Below are 23,160 nucleotides of genomic sequence, written 5' to 3'. Positions count from 1 at the left end.
AGCAAACGAATCCATGGTATTGATGCAAATAGTTGTTGCATTCAATAGAAAATTCTTCATTTGCCATTTCCCATTCGTTCTCCAATATTTCCTTTTTAATATAAATTCAAAATGCAAAAGAAGAAGAAGAAATTCTGTTTGAAACTCTCATTCTTTTTTGATAGAACGCAGAGAGACAGGTTATGCTCCGAAATAATGAGTATATATCACGATTTATGGGTGGTTTGAGTGAAAATTTCTCCCTCCCAAATGACGTAAAAAAAGGGAGAGATAAAAATATTAACTATAACATTAAAAATTGTTAAATGAGATAATGCATTGTCCGCTTCACTTCACCACCGACTTCGCCTTTTGCAATGGTCACGAAGACCAGAGGGTAGGGGATGTTGCCCCTCGGAGCTCTCTCCTGCAGTCAGTGCAGGGATCCGGTGAGACGAATATAATCAAGGAGCAGAAAGAAAAACAACTCTCGCTTCCGCGAGGCGTGGAAAAGAAAACTGCTTATGCAGGACTCTGCCTCCCGCTCTTCTGCTGATCCAGCAGAGCAAATCCACCCACCACGCACTGTGTGAGCCAGTCTGACTCTTCTCTTTAAAACTTGTTCGGTAACAATCAAAGGAGTGGGATCACTCTAAAAATTCTTTATTCATTCCATGTTTCTCAACACAGGTTATAGGTGCGCAAAATCTTTCTGGGCGGTTCCTCTTTTCTTCTCTCCTCTGATATCTCTCCCTTTTTCTTGTCATCTTCCTCCCAATCTCTTTCCCATTCTCGCACCCGGCCGCTCTGAGTCTCTCCATCCGCATCAGTATTATTTCGGAGCAAATCCTGTCTCACTGCGTTCTATCAATTCACAATAAAGCGAATCTTTGAAATCAAAAAGCATGTTTGCTCCTCAATAATGAGTTCTGAAAACCCTCATTCTCTTTCCTCTTCTGATCTTCAACCCTCCTGCCTAGCACACTCTCTTGCGGCGGATGAGAAGAGGGACTGCGGATGAAGGTGCGGCCCCTGTCTCAACTCCCTCCCTCTTTTGGAATGTTTTCGGGGTGCTCTCGATCGTGTCTTCTGCACTTGAGCGGATCTGACAATTTGTCCTATGCTTCTCTCTCCGCGTTTCCTCCGATCGGCTTCAAGCTTCTTCTGCAAGGCAGGTTGTCTGCCCTCCGTCAGCTGCATAATGCTGCGGGGAATTATGGGGGATATCTCATCACCTTTGGGGAGTTGTGCTATATCGTTCTCATGGTGCGGACTCTTCTCTCGAATTGATACTCGTCTCTTCGACCTCTTTATCTTGCTCGTCTCCGCCTCTCCCCTTGATAGTGTTGTTTCTTCGGGATACTCCTTTGTTTCAGATTCTGTATTCTCATTTGAAATTTCTTTTCCTTTGCTGTCCTTCTCCGACTTTCCTCCCTTCTCTGCCAGGGGTACTGGGCCGCCGATTGTCTCCAGGATCCATCTCGTGCCCTGAACTGGTTGCACGGTGTAATACTCCTGGGCTACTCTAGAGCCCGGAGCCCATCTCGCGTACGCATTGATTGCTTTTCAATCTGCAGCTTGTTGTCTTGCCAAATGTGTTATCACAGCGTGTCTTATCGAGTACGCGGTAAATGTGTCTGGTATTCCGTTCTCTCTCAGGACAGCCACTAATTCTTCAATGATCCTCTGCAAATTTGCAGGTTGACTCTCCCTGGTATCGAACCACATATGTTCGTCTTTGAAAGTTGTCTTTGTATAATCCATCCAACGTTGGAGCGCAACAACCGCATCGATACGTGGGTTTGGATGTTTATTTATAATAACCTTAACAGTCTCTCCCCCTGATGTCTTTGTTTGTACTTGTGTCTGGACTAAATCCTCTTTAAGTATCGTTGTCTCTCTTCTCATTCTTTCCAGTTCTGCTGGCCTTAACGCACCGAATATCATGGTCAGGATGAGAGCCCTCCTTTGGAGGGTCTGTGGGTCTTTCATATCGTGAGTGGCTTCAGCCCATTTCGTGATAATTGTGAGATCCCACATCTTCTTGTTCTGTTTGCCCCTTCTTGACTTCTCTCCCACATAAGTCTTTTGAAATATTTCCATGTCCATTCGATCGATCTTGGTTTCTCCAAAAAGGTTGATGGACTCCAGTACTTTCCTTACTGTCTGATGAATCACTCCCCCAGACAGGTTCGTATTCGAGAGTGTTTCGGTGAACTCTGCCATAATCCATTTGGCATCTTTGTTTGTGAGAGGGTCAGTGTCATCCATGCTCTCTCTATCAAGGAATTGCTTGAATCTTCGCAGCGCTCTCCACGTATCTCTTTCGCTCTTCTGACTTCCAAGTATTGCTGCTGCTATGTCTTTTGCTCCAACGTGTTCTCCCCATGTTAAGAAGAGGTCCCTTCCCTTAACATTCTCCTCACCAGTATAACGCTTATTACCTCTCCTGGGGGTAATTTCCAGCCTTCCCTTATCATCCTCGCTCCCGATATCGTGCACTCCTGAAAGGTCCCCAGTGTCCTTATCGAAGGCCCAGGCTGCAGTAACGGGGTCCAGGTCTGCCCCTTCCAGGCTGGCAGAATCAGAATCGTTAGTTCCCTCTGGGCTTCCTTCATCTTCTCTTTCAAGGTTCGTCCAATGTTTCTCAGGAACGGGTGGACAAGCACTATGTCGTCTTCTGGTGTTCCTCTCTCTCTCTTCCTTCTCACGGAGGATAGTCTCCAAGTTCTTCCGCAGTGCACTGGAGCAATCGGTTCTGAAATTGAATCAAGTATTCTCGGTGCGATTGTTTGTAATATCTCTGCGACTTTCTCCCCCCTCAGTGCATAGTCCGGCTTTTTCGCCATCCGGCTGAGTGCATCTGCTTCCGAGTTCTGCTCTCCTGGGAGGTGTTCCGTCTGTATTGTCATGTCCAGACTGTTCAGTTTCTTCTCCAATGCTCTCAGTGTTGGGATGAGCGATGGCGCTCCTCTCTTCTTCTGTATTGTCCATCTCGTGGACATGTTGTCTGTCCTCAGACGAATATGATCTATCTTCTGTTACTGTTGCATCCATGCTCCCTTTCTCTTTAGTGTACTCAGCACTGCTCTGGACTCCTTCTCGTTTATTGCTAACGCACTCTCCTGGAGGGTCCAACTTCCGTGGACATAAACCTTCTCCTCTTTGTTCTCTTTCGGTATTGTTAACACTGCACCCCATCCAAGCTCAGACACGTCTGTTATTAACTCTGCTGGCCTTCTTCTTCTCCTCTGACACCTCGGTCTGTTCTCTAGCAGGATCTTCCTCCAATGTGTTTATTCTCCCAACATCATTGGGTTGACGATCACCGTTCCCTTCCAGCCCCCGCGGGCTATTGCCTGCCTCAGTACGTATTGCATGCGTTTCATCCACAAGCTCGCTGGTGGGTGTTGCAGTCGCACGCAATTCAGCCTCCCGAGGAGTGCTGCTAAGTCCCTCGTCTTTTGTCTCCTCCTCTTCTTTGCATGTGCTATCCATTTTCGCACATCCTCCAGGAGCAGCACTCTCTTCCTTTTTTGGAGCGTCACTTCCATCTTCTCTGAATTCCAACTCCATCCCAGAAACTCCACGCTCCTTGCGGGTTCCAACTTCAGTTACTCTTCCGACAGTATCCAGCCAAGATTTCTCAGGAACTGGGCTATCTCCTGTGAGAACGATCTCAAAACTTCCCTGTCTGGGTGCATTCGGAGAATGTCGTCCAGGAATATTACTGATTTCACTTTCCACTGCTCTCTGATATATGACGCTGCCCGTCTCATTATCTTCGTGAATACTCTGGGCGCGTCCTTTGCCCCAAATGACATCCCCACGTAAGCGTAACAGTGACTTTGAAAGCTGAAGCACAGATAGGGACTGAATTGCTCGTCCACTTTGACATGTTGATAAGCACTCGATATGTCGAGCGTAATCATCCAATCGTTCTCCTCCAGGAGTTCCACCACTGTCTCCTGGGAATCCATCTTGAAGTGTTTTCCTAGCACTTCCTCGTTTTGAATACTGCAATCCAGAATCTTCCTCCACTTTCCGTTCTTCTTCCGGACCATAAATGTCGGATTGAACCACTTCACCTCAGACTCCTGTATGGGCTTCACCACCCCTTCCTTCAATTCCTCCTCCAAAAGGGATAAATAATTGTTCGTCATTTCCATTGTCCCTCGAAATTCTTGTCTGTGTTTTCTCTCCTCGAGTGAGATTGGGGATTGGGGACTTCTCCATCGAGCTCTTATACAACGGCTCACTAGTTTGTCTCCCCCAATCTTCTTCCACTCGCTCAGCCTGTTCACTTGTCTCCCAGGAAGATGTTCTCTCAGTGGTCCAATTGCTATACCCCTTTTCATTTCTGGCGTCTTGTGGCCAGACTGCATCTGTGCAATCTCTTTCCCTTCGAGAATATCTGCAGTAGCTGTCTTCGAGCTCACCTCCAGTGCGCTCCCAAATGGGGACTCGATAACAATCCCAGAAGCTCTCCAAACTATCTTCCCGTTCTCCCTCTCGCTCTTCTGTCCCGTCACTCGGGGATATGCGGAGTAACCTTCTGTCTTCGTTGCCTCGTGTCGCACATCTTCTCTCGGTATCTCTATCGTCAAATCCGCTGTGATTTCTCGTTCTCTCTCCTCTCTTTGGTCTGACGAGCTCAGGGTCCCTTTGGTGTTCGCTTGTTGAATCTGTATTTCCATCCTTGATTGCGTCTTGCTCAGAGCTACGGTTTCTCGACATGTATTCATCTCGCTGTAATTTGTTTCTCTCTCTCCTCTCTCGGTCTCGCGGAAAAGCGCGGATCTCTCTACTCTCTTTCCTTTCTGCCTCTCTACTTTTGCGACCACTTGTTGGCTCCGATTGCTGGTTCCATAGCTGTCCCTCCTTGGGTCCTTGGGGGAGCTGGGGGCAATGGTCCAGTGACTGGGACTGGCGTCCTAGCGATGGTTGGGACATGCAATGCTTGGAACTGAAGCATTCTCTTCTTTCCCCTGAAGTCTATGAAGCTCCTTCCATATCCCCTTCTCTGGAGCTGTCTGTATACGAATCCCTAGGTGCTCCTTCCCGAACTGCATCTTCTCGGGGGTCCCCCTCTGGCTGTTGTGGGCACAAAACCTGTTGTGGAGTCGGGAGATGCACAGTATCCTGCTGCATTTCCCTCTGCTTGAAAAAGAATTGATGCTCTTAACCAACTTTCGAAGATTCTCTGAAACATCCTTGGTCATTCCTCCTTCTAAAAAGCCTTTCGCGCTCTCCCAGCTCGATTAGGGAATAACTTTCTGTAAATTTATTCTATTGATACATTCAGCAACAAGCGCATAGGCGCAAAACAATCCTCTCAGTCGTTCCTTCTCCTCTTCCATGAGGTGCGCCTTCTCCAATTCCTTCACTGTTAGTGCTGCAATAACTTTCGCTGCTTCAAAGCCCGATTCTAGAGCATGCTGGAAGAGTTCGATTGCTCGGATCGCTTCTGGTAAGTCTCTTTTCCCCTTTGTTGTAATGGATGTCCTGGCTTGCGCGTTCCAGCTTGTGTCCGTGTGTCCAGTGAAAAATTCCTTCTCGCTCTCTGGAATGGACGTATTCAGTATGTCCTCATTCATTCGTAAAGATCCCACCTTTCAGAACTCAATGAACTTCCTCAACTAACTCGCTTGTCTCCGAGGTGTCAACCACTCCCTGGGAAAAATTCTTATAAAGTCTTCTATTCCTTCTTTCTCTTCCAGCACTCCCAGCTCTCCTGAATCCCAGTCGCTGTCCTCTTCGTCTTTCAATTACTTCATTTGACTAAGTGTGCGAAGTACTTTCTCACGCTGTCCTTGCATCCTTCTCGCGATCACTTCAATAAAATCTGCCTCCGACTCCGACTCGCTCGATCTTGATCTGCTTCTTTTCTTCAGTTGTTCCCTCTTCACTTTTCTCATTGGCAATATTCCCGTAGATCCGGACTGCATTGGCCATGCTTGGCTTCTCGTAATCTCTTCAATCATGTTTTCCACTCATGATGGTTTATGTGAAAGATCAAATTCCTTTCACTCTCCGTCTCTGTCAGTCAATCTCACAGGTTCTTGTTCTATTTCCATTGAGGAAAATAGAGTCGAAAACAAATTTAAGTTTTAGCGAAATTTGATCTTAAAATACACATCAACGAATCTTATAATCATTAACTTGAAGCAAACCTGCCATTTGCGCTCGAAGATTTGCTGTATTGCAAGTTTTTATTTGTTCAATCAAATAACATCAAACAAATTAAAAATAGTTTATTAATTCTCCATGTTTTTGAGCCAGTGATTCCGATTTTGGAACTGAAAACTTAACATGTTTGATGTGATTAAGATTTTGTTTTACGTGAGTTTGTTATGTATTTCCACGTCAATGGTTTTTTTCCAGTTTCTTCTTCAATTCATTATTTGTTTTTCTGTTATTCCCAAAGCAATCGTTAACTCCTTTATCCTTTGGACACTCTTAACCAATATGCTTTTTTTTTTTTTTTTTTTTTTTTTTTTTTTTTTTTTTTTTTTTTTTTTTTACTTTTATTCATTGAGACGTTCATATCAATCCCATTCACTTTAAAGTTTCAAAAAGAAATGAGAAAAAATTGTTATCACTCATTCGAAGAAGAATTTTATGTTTATACCAAAAGAAATACGCAAGTTAATTAAAAAAATAAAATATAATAAATTGTAAATAATGAACAACTTTTGTTATCCTTTTGTGAATGGTTTGGAAAATCTAACTTCAAATCAGACTTCATTTGCAGAAAAGCAAAATATTCATGAGGGAAATCAAATGACTTTTTAATGAATGAGAATACCGCTTAATTTCTTCTTGATTTTTTTCAATTTGTTGTTTGTTTACAATTCAACTGGTTTTTGCTGGCCTTGTTGTTTCTCTACATTCTCTTCTTTGTTATTCTTCTTTTCCTCTTCATTTGAAGCACTTGCACTTTTATTTTCTGATTCTGTAGCTTTAATTTCTTCTTTTATTGTTTCACTATTATTTTGCTGTGTTTGTGCTTTGTCTTTCTCTCCTTCTTCTCCTTTCCCATTCGCATTCTCACTCTTAGCCTCATCCTGCTTCTGATTCTTTTCCTTCAGTTTCTTCAACAGTTGCTCTCTCTTCTTTCTCTCCTCTCTCTGCTTGCTCCTCATGAACTCCTTCAATGTGCCGTCAATCTCCTGGTCCATCTTCTTTATTGCATTCACTACATCATCCACAAGAAGTATCGGCTCTTCCTTTTCCGTCAAGTTGCTCTGCCTTTCCTTCAGTTCTGCCAGCCATTCCTTCACATCCTTCACTATTTCATCAATAACCGCTGCTGTTTCTGTATCGTTCTTCTCTTTCATCGCATCTGTCAGATTTTTGGCATCTATAAACCGCTGTTCCGCAAACTTCAAAACATGCGGGCGCTCCGAAAATTCCTCAGCTCTGCGCAAAACAGCCTCGCTCGCATTCCGTAGCGTTGAGATTTTTGAAGTGATCTCGGTCAAATTAAGTTCGGTACCTGGAATATTCTCAATCCACTTCAATGTCTGCTGGATTGTCTCTTCAATGCGCTTTATCTCATTTTCGGTTGATACACGCATTATGCAACGCGCACGATGCGCAATGGAAGAAGTCGACTCGAATTCTTCTTCTTCTTTTTCTTCTTGCTCTTTTGCTGCTGCTTCTTCAGCTTTTGGTACTTCCTTCTTATTTTCTTCTTCTTTGTCTTTTGCTGCCTCTTCTGTTTGCTCATTCTTCGAGATTTTATCCTTTAGCGCTTCGAATTTCTCCTTCCACTCCTTTTCGTATTGCTCGTCTTTCTTTTCAGCCTCCGCAATTGTCGACAAAATGGACTTCATTTCTTTTCTCGCTGCTTTCATCTGCTCTTTCACTGACCCAATCAGCTCGTTTATCGAAAATGTGAACGATTCCAACATGCTGAACGACTCTTCTGCCTCTTTCAGGTTCATCTCAATCTCCTCTGATTGATAGATCCTCCCAAACGCTTCTTCCTTCCAGTACAAATCAGTCGGAACACCGCGTGTGATAGAAGGCATCCCCAGGTGGACAGACAGACGAGGCATCGCACAGCCGTATGTGGTGAGTGAAAAGCACATCGAAGAGAAAGGAGAGAGAGCAGATGGATTCTTTGACTGGTTCTGAAGATTCCTGACTGCATTTCTGATCCATGAAATGTTCATTCCGAAGTGAGAGGGAAGAATATCTGCTTTCAACAAGGGGCTCGATGCGTTGATGCCGAAAATGCTAATTTCGTCTTCTTTCTCACCTAATTTTGCGCTTTCGCTTTCGAACAAAGACGAAACAGCACCTAAAAGTGTTGCTGCCTCAGTCATGTTGTAAAAGTTGCGGAGTTCCTGATATTCTTCTGCATTCGTCGTGCTTGTTTCCTGGCCAATTGCAAACTTCACAGGATGCCTCAGAAGCCTCACAAAACTGGGGCGGGTGCGCTGCAGCGCGCGCAGTTGAGATGTTAAGAACTCAACTTCCATCATTCGGCGCTTTGCCTGCACTCTTTCTCTGCGAACTTTTGTCTCTTCGCTCTCTTCTTTTTCTGAGTCTTGCTCCGTTTTTGCGTCTTCTTTGTTCTGAGTCTCCTTTGCTTCTTCAGATTTCTTTGTGTTTCCAATCATTTCTTTCTCAATCGCTTCCTCTGTGACGAGCTTTTCATACAAAGAGGACACATTGGCGAACGAGAACTGAGTATCAACAATATTAAGAACTCCTCTTTTGTCGAACATGAAGCTAATCTCAACTGCTGCGTCCAAAAGAATGGAGCCAAGTGGAATCGGAGCATTTGATGCATCCTGATCAACTTTGCTGTTTTGCTGAGACTTTTCTGTGCCTATCTTTTCCTCATAACTTTCACTCCACTTCGCCTTCTCTTCGCTCCACTCTGCAGCAAAATACAGATCTTCCTGCACTTTTCTCTTCATCTCTGTCATTTTGATTTCCATCAGACGAGTTGGCACTCCCGTTGGAATCGTTGTTGGGTCGCTGTATGTGATGTTCATTCTGACTGAAGTTGGGAATGGAAGGAAGTGTGGAATCTCAGCTTCTTCTCCTTCTTCTTTTTCGCTTCCCTCTGCATTCGTTTCTTTCGCCTTCTCAGCTTTCATTTTTAGCCACAAGGCGCGAATGTTCTTCTGTTTCGTTTTCTCTTCTTCAGCACTCAGAAGCGTGATATTTCCGAGCGGAATAACAACTTTTTGTATTGTGCCAAATGGTTCTCCTACGCGCACAACTTCAGTTGTTCCAAAGAGAGTCCATGATGAAGTGTTTGCATATTGGTAATTATATACCTTCGCTGTTTCCGTTCCATTTTCAGAGGCTGTTGAATTCTCTTTGCTCAAATTTTCATTTTCTGCTTTCTTTTCCTCACTCACCTTTGCCTCGTTCGTCTCATTTTTCATGTCTCCTGTTGGGAACAGTTCCTCGTCCTTCTCATTCCACACAACTTCCACATTCGCCATGACAGAGCGTGGCGAACGCCTCAAAAGCTTCATCGCTCCGCCAGCCTCCAAGCTTCCTGGGAGCAACTCGCTCTGCCTCGCTCTTCCGTTGTTCTGCTGCCCGCGGAAGAAAGGCCTGTCGAGATGTGAATAGATTGTGGCACCAAGCGCAGGCGACTCGTCCAGATTCATCTTCTTCACGCTGAACAGCTCGTTCTCATCGATCGAGCCATTTTCGCTCTTCTGTCTCTGAAACGCGTCGGCCAGTGCTGCTTGCACAGCGGGAATTCTGGTGCCTCCTCCGTTAAGCACAAGTGGCACTGTACTCACATTCAGCCTTGGCATTATCCCTTTCACTTCTCCCACAAACATCTCAGCCAGCCGCTTTACGCGTCGCACAAGATGTGCTGTCTCATATTCAAACACGCTTCTGTTGAGAACCAGTGTCAATGTCTCAACGCCTCTCATTGGATCGTCGATAATAACTTCATGTACTGGGGACACGCTCAGCATCTCCTTCCCCTTTTCCACTTCTCTTCGGAGGCGAATGAGCACTCCGTCATTCTCCATCACCTCATCGCACAAGGGTTCCTTGTACCATTTGTGTGTGGCAAAGCCTTGCTTGATGACTTTACCGTCCTTCTTCTTTCTCGCCCCGCATTTTTCTCTGAGCTTTTTCTCGATCTCCTTTTCCCTGTCTTCGTCCTCATGCAGCTCAGCCAAACGCTCTTCAGGCGTCTTCACCTCGTCGCTCACATCGAAGTCGTCCATCCGATAGCCATAGCGCAGCTTCTTCGGTCCGGTTCCCTTCTTCTTTCTCTGTGCCCGCGCGGCCTCCAGCTTCCTTCGCTCTTTGACTTCCTTCAAAAGCGCAGAGGGAGAGCTGCACATTTCTTCGTCTTCGTCTTCTTCCTCTTCATTTTCTCCATTCTGGCTGCTTGTACCATTTGCAGTCTGCTCGTACTGTTTGTGATGGAGCACATAGCACAGCTGCTTCACAGCGTCATTAAGAAGCGGCTCGTCAAAGCGAAATCCGCCCAACATGTCGTATGTCTTCACGTGCCGCATGTCCATCATGCCGTAGCTGCGAACCACGGACCGCTCTTCCACTTTTCTTTCTTCCGTCTTACTGCTTTCTCCTTTGCTTGTTGAATTGTCCGCTTTGGAATCTGTTTCATCTCCAGCAGCTGTGCTATTCTCAGACTGCTCTTTTGGCGCTGAGCTTTTTACCATCTTAACAACTTCCTTCTGCTCGAATCGGAACTCCACAAATGAAAAAGTTGTTTGTTTTGCGCCAACATCCACAAAAAACACCGGACGCACCTCGTCTGGATACTTCGATTGAGACGGAGGATATACAGATGGCCTGTCGCCATGCTCAAAAATAGTGTTTCCGTCGAGCATTTTCTTTTGCTGCTTCTTCAAAGATGATCTGTCAGCATGGGAACCAGCAGCCACATTTGAATCCTCGTCAGATGAAGTAAAATGAGTCGTCCATTTTTTTGATTGGGGCTCTTGTTGTTTCGGCTTGGAAAGTCCAAATTTTGATAAGGCTTTCTTTAGAATTGACTGTGTTCCGCTCAGTTTTTCTGTTGATGTAATTTTTGTTGCTAACTTTTCTGTTGATGTCTGCGGGTGCTGCTGCTTTTGCGCTTGTTCTGCCTCTGGTTCTTTTCCCTGATTTTGTTTCGTTTCTGTCCGAAGATGATTTGTTGGTGTTTTTTGAGAAGGCAAAATTGGCGAATAAGGAAGTGTTCGATGGCTTTCTGCTCCAAACCATAATGCAGATGCTGCGTTGCTTTCTAATAGCGCAATTATGTTAACGTGAGCAATTTCTGCTGCATCAAGTAAAGCCTCGCGTTGTGCTTGAGTAAAAGAAGGAGGGATCGCAATTACATAATTATAAGCTTCCACTCCTGAAGCAATCTCAACTTCTCGTTCGATATGATGAATCAATGTTGCTGCAATTTCTTCAGGGAATAAATACACTGAATTTTGGAAATCAAGAAATGTGAACCGATCAGTTGATTGATTTCTATGGAACTTCGCCCCTTGGAAAGGGAATTTCAAGGTATTTGGTAATTCGTTTTTCCCAACTGTGTTAATAATATCCACAAAAGTACGATTTGATGATTTGATAAACTTCAATGAGTTAAGTCAAAATTTGTATTCTAATGCAACGAACAAGACACACATACTTTTCCGTATGATTCTGTACCAGAGTATCTCCTTTTTCCGTCCAAAGTCACATAAGAAGGAATGTATCGGAGTCCGTTTTGAAATTGAACAATTTCATTATTAAATTTTCCTCCAATCATCCCTGCGACTACATTCCGGGATCCAAAATCCAATCCCACGTAGCTTTCGCACGCTAAAAAATTGAAGCAAACATGCAAAAAAGCCCAAAAAAACATATTTGATATTGAAAAGATTTGTTTCTTTATTAAACAATGGTTTAACGTGATCGAAGTTTCACCATAAGACAAATTATAATCCTTTATGAATTTTGTTCCATTTATCGCATTCAAAGTTTTTTTCATCTTTTTAATTATTTCTGTATTTTATTTGGTGTGACAATATATTTCAATTGAAAAAAATTGGAAAAAGTTCAGAACATTTTTCAATTTATGAATGATAGAATTTAACTTCAAATTTTCATTTTGGACATTCTTGGTACAAAATTGATCCTCAATTTAGTGAAAAGAAGTTGTTATAATAATTTTGAATATAATTTTTGTTTTTCTTTTGATTTTTTCCTAAAATTTTCTCAAAAGATTTTCAAAAAATATGTAATTCAGGATAATTGTTGTCACAAAAATTGTAATGAATATTTCAAACTTTATATTCATATTTGAAGAAATGTTGAAACCAATAAATTGAAAGTTTTTTTTTTATTTTATTTTTTTTATTTTTTTTTTTTTTTAAAACCCTTAGCTACTGCTTCATGATTACGATGAGATATTAAAATAAGAATATCTTTTTTCTGGATGCATTTCTTTAATTTATTTCCTCAATAAATACGATGATAATGATTATTTTTTTGAAGAAAGATGAAAGAAAAAACTTCTTTAAATCTGGAATATCTTTTTCAAAATAAAATCTTTCTGGTCATATCGCCTACGAATCATACTTAAATGAAAATTGTCTTTCTTTTATTCCTTTAATGCTTTCTTTGTCGATGTGCAAATTACACTGTTTATCAATTATTTATGTGTATGTCCGAGAACATGTGCTTTGATGTTAAATGGATGAAAAAACTTAATTGGCGTATTATTCAGGATCACAGAAATCGGACATTATTGCAACAAGATTGAAACGACTCTTAAAAACAATATCCGATTAAATATATGTGAAACTTTTTCACAGAATAATATACATACATACATACAAACACACATATAATATTATTTTAATTTTCCGTCAATTTTTTCATTTCAGAGAATTCCTTGCAAACAGATATTTTTCAAAACATAAATGTTTTTTGACCATGATTCAATGTAATTTGAACATTCTTTAACTTATTTATGATTTATCGATATTGTGATATTTTTGAACAACAAATCGATTTTTGTTGAATAAAGCACTTATAATGAAACAATTGAAGATTATCAATTTCTCTTTTTGAAAATTCGCTAATGTTTTCGTACTGTATTTCTAAAAATTGAATCTTTTTTTGTTGTTTTTCGTAGTGAATCCATCATATTTCTCCACTATGCACTTATTCTCATATCATATTTGTTTCAATATTCAAATTGGCAAAATGATAAAGTTTGATAAATATATTGCATAAAGGAGATAAAAAGAGGTGAATTTTTTTTTTACTCAGATATTAAACATTCGCGACTTTTCAAAAATTATTACTCATTTATATATTTTGACACGTGATGATTTTTGATGTGACAATGTTGGATTTTGATTGAATTTGTGAAATTATCAAAGTTGAGTGCGGAAGTGGAAATTTTAATAAATATGTTTGGATGCTATCAAATGGTTGTGAAAAAAATCAATAATGACTTTGAAAATCAGTTTTTCAATAATGAAAATTAGGATTTTTGGATTTCTCGAATAAAATGGAAAACTTTTTTTCGTACGGCCTCTCAATCATTTTTTGCAATCACTCATAATAATAAAAAAATTATTTTTCATAAACTGGATGTTCTGTCTGCTGAACGGAAAATTTTTTCTTGTCTGAGTGAAATCGTTGACGCTCATAAGACTGTCAATAAATCCGATTATTTTTCTCGTTTTTATTCTTTTGATTTTAATTTTTTCACAAAATGTCATTTTTAAAAATTTTAATCGAATCATCATTTCATGTGCAAATAGCATTAAAGTATTGTTGACTGATTATCAAATGTTAATTCTGTTTCATTAATGATGAAAAATAGTGTGCATTTGTTTTCACTCTTTCAAATAATTTCATTTTGTTGCACAAAAAAATTCTCATTTTTCATTTAAAAATACATGAAAAATACTGAAAAAGAATACAAAGCTCGAAAAGAAGAAACTTTTGAACCAGAAGAAGAGGAAGAAGATTCTTATTCAATGAATAAAACGAATGGAAAATTTCGGATTAAGATTTTGTGCTTTTTACGAACACATTATTTGATACAGTTGGAAATGAAGTTGATTCATCTATTTGGGAGGAAGGAAATAGAAAAAATTCTGATTATCCTGTACCTCACTGTTCAATTGGGAGAAAATTCGGACTTTCAAGCTTTTTTTGCACAAGGCGTTGAAATTACTTCGTTCATAACTTAGTTTAGCTTTCTCAGATTTAGAAATAAATTTGATTTTTATATCCTCAAACAGGCATCGTTGAAATCAAAACATTAATTTTTCCAACATTTCATGAATTTCAAAAAATAGACCTATTTTTATTGTGTTATCGACATGAAAAAGTCAATGAAAAGTGAATAATTTTACAATGAAAATGCTTGAAGCAAAATATTTTACCCCATACATGCATATATTTAAAAGATTTCTTCGAATGCTTATTGATTCTTTCAGTTGAATGATATTCTTTTATTTTCTGCTTTTTTATAAGAATATTGAATAAATAAAAATTTTCAAAATTTTGAAAAGGCGAATTCAAAGAATAGTGAAAATGAAACATTAAAAGAGTTGAATGCAATATTTCAAAAACATTTTAAGATTTTTCGAAACAAGCTAAACTCTCAACTTTGACAATCACTATTTTCATTGAAGCAAAATCAATGATATTGAGTGTACCAAGGAAAAGAGAACAACTTTTCCAAGTGGAAATGTGAAATTCTCAATTCATTTACTGTTATCACTGTTAGCACAGCCAAAAGAAGATATAACGAAATATTTCGAAAAGAAAGCGGAATAAAGGAATAAGATCAATTTTTTTTTATTGAACAAGAGATGAGATTTCTCATTTTTTCCCTTTGTGCACTGATATCCTTTAAATGCAAAGAAGAAAACTATGATTGCAAAGCAGAGGATAATGTGATTAATAGAGGCTCTTTCGAAGGAAACAAAATCAGAGACACAGAAAGCGTTACTGAAATAACATGCTTCTTATTCAACTCTTCAGTGGAATTCCATCAAATGATATTTCATCATGTGAGCGAGAAAAGCGCCTTGGTTGTTGATAATCAATCGTCAGCACGAACATGCACTTGCAGATTTGTTAGAAGTCCAATACAAAAATCTTGTTTAATGCATTCTGAAGGAATATGCATTTTTATGAACGTGTCTGAAATGAGTTTCACAAGAGGGACGGCAATGAAAAGTTTTGTGAGAATTGACAAGCAAATGTCTCGAATTCAGGTTGAAAATTGCGAATGCAGAGATTGTGTGTTTTGTGGATGTGGGAACTTTTTGAGAAGTGGTGAAGGATGCTCAGAAAGCATCAAAAACTCCAAGTTTGCAAATATCACAAGAAAATTGAGCAAAGAAAACTGCAGATGCAACACAAAGACAATGCTAATAAAAAGCACAATACAAGATTGTTTGACAGAAGGTTCCACGGATGTGCTGGAAGGAGGGGTTGTGTGCGGAACATTGGGTTCAGCTTGCTTTTTCTGTGACAATTGCACATTCAACAACAATACAAGAAATGACTGGAAAAAAGGAAATAATGAGCATTTGGACACAACACAATCTCAGCAGTTCCAGAATTCAGAATGGGATGGATGTTCTGCCTCTTGTGGCGGAGCATTGTATGTGCATGATAATTTGGATGCAACTCTTTCGGTTGAAAACTCATCGTTTATAAAATGCAATGCAACTTCAACAAGAGGGGGTGGAATTTATGCTTTGAGAATTGCCGAATGCACAGTAAAACATTCCACATTTGATTATTGCTATTGTGTATCGTCACTTGGTTATGGCGGCGCCGGAATAGAGACAAATGGAGTGTCGGTCCAAGTTTTCGTTGAAAACAGTTGCTTTAAACATGGATGGTCAGGAAACGATGGGGGTGGATTTGGAATTTGGAACTCAAAAACGTTAAAAACAAAAGACTGCATAATGGATTGCTCATTTCTGAACTGCAGCACACATGATCCAAGAGATTCCGATGGAGCCGGATTTATTGTTTGGGAAACAGTAGATAAAATCATTGCTCATAACTGTTTCTTTCAATGTTGTTATTCAGAATGGAGAGGTGGCGGATTGAGCATTAAAACAAATGGATATAACGGAAATCTTGTGTGGTTTTGCTTTTTTCATAACAACACCGCTCCATATGGAAATGACATATTCATTGATGATAACTCAACACATTCACAAATTGTTTGTTGCTTTTCAACAAGAACAGATGGAATAAGATATTATGCAAATGGTGACAAAAATGATTGGCTTCCAAACACAGGAGGAAAATGCAGATTTGTCTCCTCGAAGGAGAATCAAGCAAATGCAAAAGATACATTCAGCTGTGGATTGAATGAATCGTGTGCATGCCTCACAATCAGCCATTGTCTTTCCCAAATGATTGTGGGATTTGTGGAGGTAATAAGTGTGCTTCCAGGAACTGTTGTTGAAGTGAAAGGAGTTGGAATTAGTGATGGAGCAATAACCATTCTTGGCTCTTCATCTTCAGGATCATTCATCAATACGAGATTCAAAGAAGGTGATGCAACTCTATTTGCAGTTGAGGGAGGCTCAGGGAGCATTCATGATTTGAGTATCATTCATGATACAGAAGATGCTGCTGGCAGAAGTGCCAGATTATTCAAAATACAAGGGAGTGGAAAATGCAAACTGTCAAATCTGAATATCTCAATGAATTCTGCTCATAGCAAAGGCAATTACTTGCTCAATTCGCTTGTGTCACTTGACGGCGGAGAACTGAAAATGCAAGATGTGAAGTGGGATAGGATTTTCAGTGATACATGCCTGATTTCACTTTCACAGAGTGCAGCAACTTTGTTTCTACTGAACAATTGCACTTTTATCGATATCATTCGAGTATCGGATGGATGCTCTCTTGTGAGCACCAACAGTAATCTGCCTGATTTGACAATAAAAGCGTGCACAATTGTCAGGTGCGGAAGCGCGGAATCAGAAAAAGGTGGAGCATTAGATTTGAAAGTTGACGCTTCCGGGTGTCTGAAGGTTGAAGATGGAGAAATTCGCAATTGCTTTGCCTCGACAGTCACTGGAAGAGGTGGCGGAATGTTTTTGACTGTGACAGATGAAAGTGCGGAATATTCAATCACCACCTTGTTCACAGATAACGAAGCCAGATGGGGGAGTGACATATTTGTGGATTCTGTCAATCTGGAATGCACGGCAACAGGAAGGAAAATCTCATCTGTGACTGAATCGAATGCAACGATCAACACAATTCGAGGGTTTGATGGAGGAGATGAAAGAGTCAGAATCCCGCTGTGCGTGTATCTGATTCCATCACCAGACGAGCTTGTTGTGAGCGACAAGGATAGCTTTGATCACTTGCACTGTGGATTTGTTGAATTTCCTTGCTTGACATTGAAGCACACATTGGAGAGACAAGAAGGAGAGAGAAAGGTGTGCGTAAATGGGATAATAAGCATGACAGATGAAATAGAATTGGAAGCTTCTAAATACGCAATCAGAGGACAAGCCGAAGGAAGTGGATGGACTGTTGGGGAAGATGCTAATGGGCTGGAACTATTATTGGTAAAGATCAAAGCAGACACTCTTTTGAGTCAGTTATTGTTTGCTTTACCCTCAGAAATGCAGCAGCATAATACTCTTATTTCTGTGCAATCCGCAGCAAAATTGACAATGGAGGAATGCTCTGCTTCAATGAAAAACACAGGCACTGAACTTTCATTTGCATTCATGGAAGTGATAAGCGGAACTGTTAATATCACACAGTTTAGCGCAAATTCTATTTCATTGGCTGGCTTTCCTCTTATTTCACTGGGAGGAGCAAGCACTTTTGGAATAATTGATAGATTGGAAATGGATGAAGTGTCTTCAACAGCAAACTGCGAGCTGATAAATATTCGAAATGGTGCTTCAATGAGTGTGAGCAACTCAAAAATAACTGGAAAGAAAAGTGGTACAGAGGAATCTGTTGCTTTCTTTACGATTTCTTTCGACAATCGGTGGGAAGAGTGTTTCGCTTATGAACTGTTCCATAATAGGCTTTAGCTCATTTGAAAAGAATGGAGGAGCAATCGAGTGTGTATTGGGGAGCGAATGCTCATTCGAAGTAGTTGGTGGATTGATGGAGAATGGTGGATGCATTAGTGGAAATGGAGGAGGATTGTGCATTGAGATGAAGGAAGGATCACGGTTCAGCATTGGAAACGTATCTAACGCCGAGATAAAAAACGAAGAAGATTCTGAAAGGGATGGAAACGGGGCAACAGAGCTGAAGAACTGTACTTCAATAAGGGGCGAAGAAGGAAATGGTGGTTGCGGAGGTGGTCTGTGTTTGCTGTTGGCTGGAAGTGCTTCTGACTTCATTCTGAAAGAGGTGATATTTGAAGAATGCAATGCTGATGTTGGGAAGAGTATGTTTGTGAGTTCAGAGGATCTTTCTCCTGTAATTAACAGAAATAAACTAGGATTTAATTTTAATTTGACAGATTTAACTCAGATGTGTGGATGTGAAGGAGGAAGAATAAAAGAAAACAATGCCATTCCACTGGTTTTGTATTTTTGGACAAACATGTCAAAAGAAGCACATGCTGGCGGGAGCAAAAGTGGGGATGCCGCAGTATGCGGATTTGAAGAATATCCATGTACAACGATTGAGAAGGCACTAAAAAGGCTTGGGAAAAGTGATGAAAAGACGGTTATTGTGAGAGGATGTGCAGAGATGAGAAGCGAGGTTGCATTGAATGGTACATCAACAGTGATATCAGGAAATGACGAAGTTGCCTCAATTGCATTTGCATCGAATTTGAAGGGTTTGGAAAGGAAGATTGTTTGGTGCAATGGCAATCTGAACATTGAGAAGATAGAAATGCAAGTGCCTCTCAGCTTTGATAGCAATGCTGATGTGCTCTTTTACTCAGATGCAGCAGATGGAAATGTGAAGATAAAAGAGTGTTGCTTTGAGGTGATGAGTTCGGAAGGCGGGTATCTTGGCTTTTCTCTGATAAGTGCTCCGAAAGGAAATGTTTTTGTTAACAGCACAAATATTTCCAATCTGAGGTCACAAAGGGAACTGATTGCCATCACAATAAATTCGCAATTAGATCTGTGGAACACGGCTGTCAGAGATTTGGAGTTGAAAGGCAAAAGCGCCATTGTTGTTGAATGCGCAAATCAAAAGGGGATGATGGAAGAAAATGGAGACGATGAGTGGAATGTTGTGATTGTTGGGTGTTCACTGGAGAATATTGATCAGAATGGATCACAGCACCCATCGCTGATTGAGTGGCCAGGAAGTGCAGGTGTGAAGATGAAGGTAGAAAACTCAACAATGGAAGGTTGTGGATCTGATGCTTCCAGCAAAGGAGGAGGTGTGATGTTCAGTCTGAGCGATGGAGGATGGATGGAATGGGTGAATTCTTTCGTTCTGAGTTGCTTCTGCTCGCTGGCTGGGAGAGGAGGCGGCATGTATTTGAAAAGCTCTTGTGAATGCGAGATGAAGCTGCCTTTCGTGCTTTGTGGTGTGACGTTTCTTGGAAACAAAGCATTTCGCGGGAGAGATGTGTATGTGCAATGTCAAAACATAGAAAATCAGGTTGGAGAAGAGCAGTTTGTTTTGGACTTCAGATTGCCATTTGTAAAGGAATTGGCTATGTGGGGATGCCCGGAAGGCGGATTTGCAAGCGAAGAAGATTTGTTGCTGATGGTGATTGTGTATCGGAGCGAAACAATCTTTGTGTCTGGCACAGCAATGAACAGCACAAGCACAAAGCAATGTGGCGAAATTACATCTCCATGCACATCTCTGGATATCGGCGCTCGTCACGTGATCGGAAGCCAATATTCACAGATTCTTGTGGAAAAGAGCACAACGCTAGAGAACGAGCTGTTACTGAAAAGCGTATCTGTAAGGTCGTTCAGTAGCGAAATGAGCGCATCAGTAATTGTTGAAGGAGTTGTAATGGGGAATGCGAAAAGCGTGATATCTGTGAAGGAAAGCGCCACATTCGAGCGAATATTGTTCGAGTTTTGCGAGAGGATAGAAAGTGAGCATAAAAGTCTAATTGAGGCTGAAGATTGTCGATTTAGATTGTATGCTGTTGGATTTAGAAGTAAAGAGTCAGAAGAACACACAGGAAAAGCAGATGTTCCGTTCTGTCTATTGGAAGTTAAAGGTGGAATCGTAATGTTTGATAGCTGCACTGTGAGTGAGCTGTCTTTTCGGAATTGCCTGTTTCGTTTTGTGGAAGCCAATGAAATAAAGATTACCGAATTAAATGCATCAATGGTGAATGCATGGAAGAGTCTCATCGAATGCACAGCGTGCAGAAGTGTAACTATTTCAAAGCAAGATGTGGATGAAGTGAATACTGAGCAAGGAAGTTTACTAGAGTTGGAAGACTGTGAGAGTGGAGTTGTGAATGTTTCGCTGGTGAATATCAAAAACATAACAAGTCAAGCAGAAAGAGAGAGCTGCATATGCTTCAAGTCATGCTTGTCGATGATTGAACTCTCGTATTGTTCATTTGGAGGATGCAAAAGCGATTTGCAAAAGGGAAGAATTGTGTCGCTTGACCAGTGTAATGATGTTTGCATCAGTTCATGCACATTCGACGGAGGCTCTGATACAGAAGAAGAAAGAAACGAGAGTGGAAATGAGCTGTGCAAATGGAATGGGTCGCTTTTGGATGCAAGAAGCAGCAATATTGTGATGAAGGATACAACAATTACGTGCTCATCAGCAGGTGCCTTATCAATATCTGGTGGGAATATGAGAATCGAGAAGGGAGAATTCAAAGAGAATAGCCCATTGATTGCCAATTATCCATCAGCTCGGAGAAACATTATGTGCAGCGATTCTGGGACGTTGAACATACAGAGCTTGAAAGGTGGAGATGGACTGAAAGACAACACTTCTCTGTGGATTTTGAATGAAGGCTGTGAACTGCGAGGAATGGAAGCCGAAAGACCTTCTGAGCTGTTTATCCCTATGCTAGAAAGCGTGGAGGCAGAAGAAGTTGAAGGCGAGACTGTGCTGATTTTCAAAGGTCAGTTGTTGCTTCCATGCGATTTATCATTCTGGATCTCATTGAAAAAGACTGGCTCTGATTTTTCTGAGGATTATTCATTTGTGGACGAGGGATATAAAAGTGAAAACGAAGTTCATGGAAGAGTTCCATCTTTGCGCGTGCTCAATGCTGGCAGCGAGACAGAAGTTTCTGTTGGAATATATTTTGGATCTTCCAAATGCTCAACTGAGTCTTTTATTCTGAAGAACAGGAGCGAGTCTCAGACAAGCGGAGATGAAAGGATTGCTGAAAGAGGAAAAGAAGGGAAATCATCATGGGCATTGATTGTGATCATTATGGCTATTGTTCTATTGATTGTTCTGATTGCTTCAATTGTTCTGGCTGTTCGATGGAGAAAGGCAAAGAATGAAGCAGAAGATCTGAGAGAGATTGTGAATGATAACATCAGAAAGGATCCGAAGGCATTCGAGATGGTGACGATGGAGATGTCGCCAGAAGAGCAGTGGAGGAGAGCAGAGAGGGAGGCTGAGAAGAAGGATGAAGAGAGGATGAAGAAGAGGGTATATGCGAAAAGCCTTCAGCATTCAGAATCGTCAGAGCATTTGCTGGCTGAGAGTGGATCGACTGAATACATTCTGGGAAAAGATTCAGACAAGATTCCTGAATGGGCATTGGAAAAGGTTGAGGAAGAAGATGACATATCGAGAAAGAGATCTCCTTCACCATCCACTTCATCCACTTCATCCACAGACACTTCAGACACTGAATCCACTTTTGTTCGAAGGGAGGATCTGTGCCCAACCACTTCGTCAATGTCGAATCTGGTGGATGCGATGGCCTGCTCATCACCACATGAAAAGCTGATTGTGGATCTGAGGGATTCACTATTTATGTTGTTGCATGGAAGGAATAAGACAAAGGAGATGGCTATTGGGACTCTTCAGGAGAGGGAAGTCTCGGCTGCTCAGATCCTGTTCTGGGTGGCTAATCTCGCTCTTCACTCCTTTGATGAAATGGAAAACAAGCTTCAGTCACTTGCCAATCTGAGTCCTCACATTGTGCTGTTCTCAGAACATATGGTCATCTGCATTGTGATGCATTCTGATTTATTGTCAGATGATAGTTCAGATTCCTCATCCATCTCATCATCAACTGTTGTGACATCTGCCAGTGATGATGATGACAATGATGACTCCCTTCCCTCATCGGCATTTGAGGATGAAGATAGCTTCAAAAAAGAGTGTCTGAGGTGGAAGGCACCAGAGCTGCTGATCAACAAGAACATGAAGGCAACAAAGAAGTCGGTGGTGTTCTCGATCGGGATGATGCTGTGGGAGTGCCTGACACTCCACATCCCGTTCGGGGAGTACGAGGCTGTGATTGCTGGAGACAAGATTGCAAAAGGAGAGGCTTTGAGCATGTGCGGAAATGCTGCAAGCTCATTCTCTTTGGTCGTCAGCGAATGCCTCTCCTTTCAGCCTTCCAACCGGCCTTCTCTTGTCTCCATTTTGAGAGAGTTCTTTCAGAAGTTCCCCGAGTCAGCCAAGCTCCCCACAATGACTGACGCACTCTTCACAAACCAGCAATCTGCCATCAGCAGAAACAGCTGCTGCAGCTATTAGTGTTTGCTTCTCTCATTCCAACACAAGCATTGCCATCGTTCGCACCCCTCGTATTCATCTCTTTATCTCTCTCTTTTTTCTTTTTTGCTTTTGGTGAATAATTACAAGAAAGAAAGAAATAAGAGCTGTCCATGGCTTCTGAAGGCTTTCTTTTGTTTTGTTTTCTTTTCTTTTGTTTCTGTTGCCTCCAAACAGGGCTTGACATTTGCCAGCCAGAGTCTGACGTTTGTGTTTTTCTGTGTTGTTTTTGCACTTCGCTCGAAAGTGATTTTTCACAACCACTTCCGCTTTATTGCTTGTAAATCCACTTCAAAATGGAAAGACATCGAGGCAAATGATTTCTAAAATCCTTTGATCTTCCTCTGTGAATTGCCTTCTTCTCTGAAATGAATGTTCCCTGAAAAATATATCCCAACATCCTTGCTTTGACTCAGCCAAGAAATCAAAATCAAAAAAAATATGTGATAACGTTGGCACCTGCGCAAAAACCCAGAATACATCTTTCTCAGCCTTGGCAAA

At 41.2% G+C, this 23,160-nt stretch overlaps 5 protein-coding genes across 5 annotated transcripts; 1 reads left to right on the top strand and 4 right to left on the bottom strand.

Moving 5' to 3' along the window:
- Window positions 1-1,545: 1,545 nt before the first annotated feature.
- MONOS_11812 (uncharacterized protein) lies at window positions 1,546-3,036 on the bottom strand (the record flags this gene model as incomplete). Its single annotated transcript, XM_067864380.1, has 2 exons — window positions 1,546-2,737; window positions 2,900-3,036. The coding sequence occupies 2 exons, from the start codon at window positions 3,034-3,036 to the stop codon at window positions 1,546-1,548; spliced, it is 1,329 nt and encodes a 442-aa protein (XP_067730742.1).
- A 150-nt stretch (window positions 3,037-3,186) lies between these two features.
- On the bottom strand, window positions 3,187-5,051 carry MONOS_11813 (uncharacterized protein; the record flags this gene model as incomplete). Its single annotated transcript, XM_067864381.1, has 4 exons — window positions 3,187-3,868; window positions 3,890-4,061; window positions 4,092-4,945; window positions 5,047-5,051. The coding sequence occupies 4 exons, from the start codon at window positions 5,049-5,051 to the stop codon at window positions 3,187-3,189; spliced, it is 1,713 nt and encodes a 570-aa protein (XP_067730741.1).
- Window positions 5,052-5,240: 189 nt separating this feature from the next.
- On the bottom strand, window positions 5,241-5,576 carry MONOS_11814 (uncharacterized protein; the record flags this gene model as incomplete). The annotated part of the gene is made up of 1 exon (XM_067864382.1): window positions 5,241-5,576. One exon carries the CDS (start codon window positions 5,574-5,576, stop codon window positions 5,241-5,243), a length of 336 nt encoding a protein of 111 aa, XP_067730740.1.
- Window positions 5,577-6,490: 914 nt separating this feature from the next.
- Window positions 6,491-11,873, bottom strand: MONOS_11815 (putative hsp70 domain containing protein). Its single transcript, XM_067864383.1, has 2 exons — window positions 11,627-11,873; window positions 6,491-11,570 (listed from the first exon to the last, which is right to left on the bottom strand). The coding sequence occupies exons 1-2, from the start codon at window positions 11,840-11,842 to the stop codon at window positions 6,828-6,830; spliced, it is 4,959 nt and encodes a 1,652-aa protein (XP_067730739.1). The 5' UTR covers window positions 11,843-11,873; the 3' UTR covers window positions 6,491-6,827.
- A 2,914-nt stretch (window positions 11,874-14,787) lies between these two features.
- On the top strand, window positions 14,788-22,641 carry MONOS_15653 (uncharacterized protein; the record flags this gene model as incomplete). Its single annotated transcript, XM_067868544.1, has 2 exons — window positions 14,788-17,910; window positions 18,032-22,641. The coding sequence occupies exons 1-2, from the start codon at window positions 14,817-14,819 to the stop codon at window positions 22,639-22,641; spliced, it is 7,704 nt and encodes a 2,567-aa protein (XP_067730738.1). The 5' UTR covers window positions 14,788-14,816.
- Between the last annotated feature and the right edge of the window lie 519 nt (window positions 22,642-23,160).

The sequence above is a fragment of the Monocercomonoides exilis genome, assembly GCF_001643675.1.
Source record: "Monocercomonoides exilis strain PA203 chromosome Unknown scaffold13-1861174, whole genome shotgun sequence".
In the NCBI taxonomy this organism is placed as follows: Eukaryota; Preaxostyla; order Oxymonadida; family Polymastigidae; genus Monocercomonoides; species Monocercomonoides exilis.
Note: the sequence above shows the minus strand (reverse complement) of the source record. Positions and strands in the feature narration are given on the sequence as shown.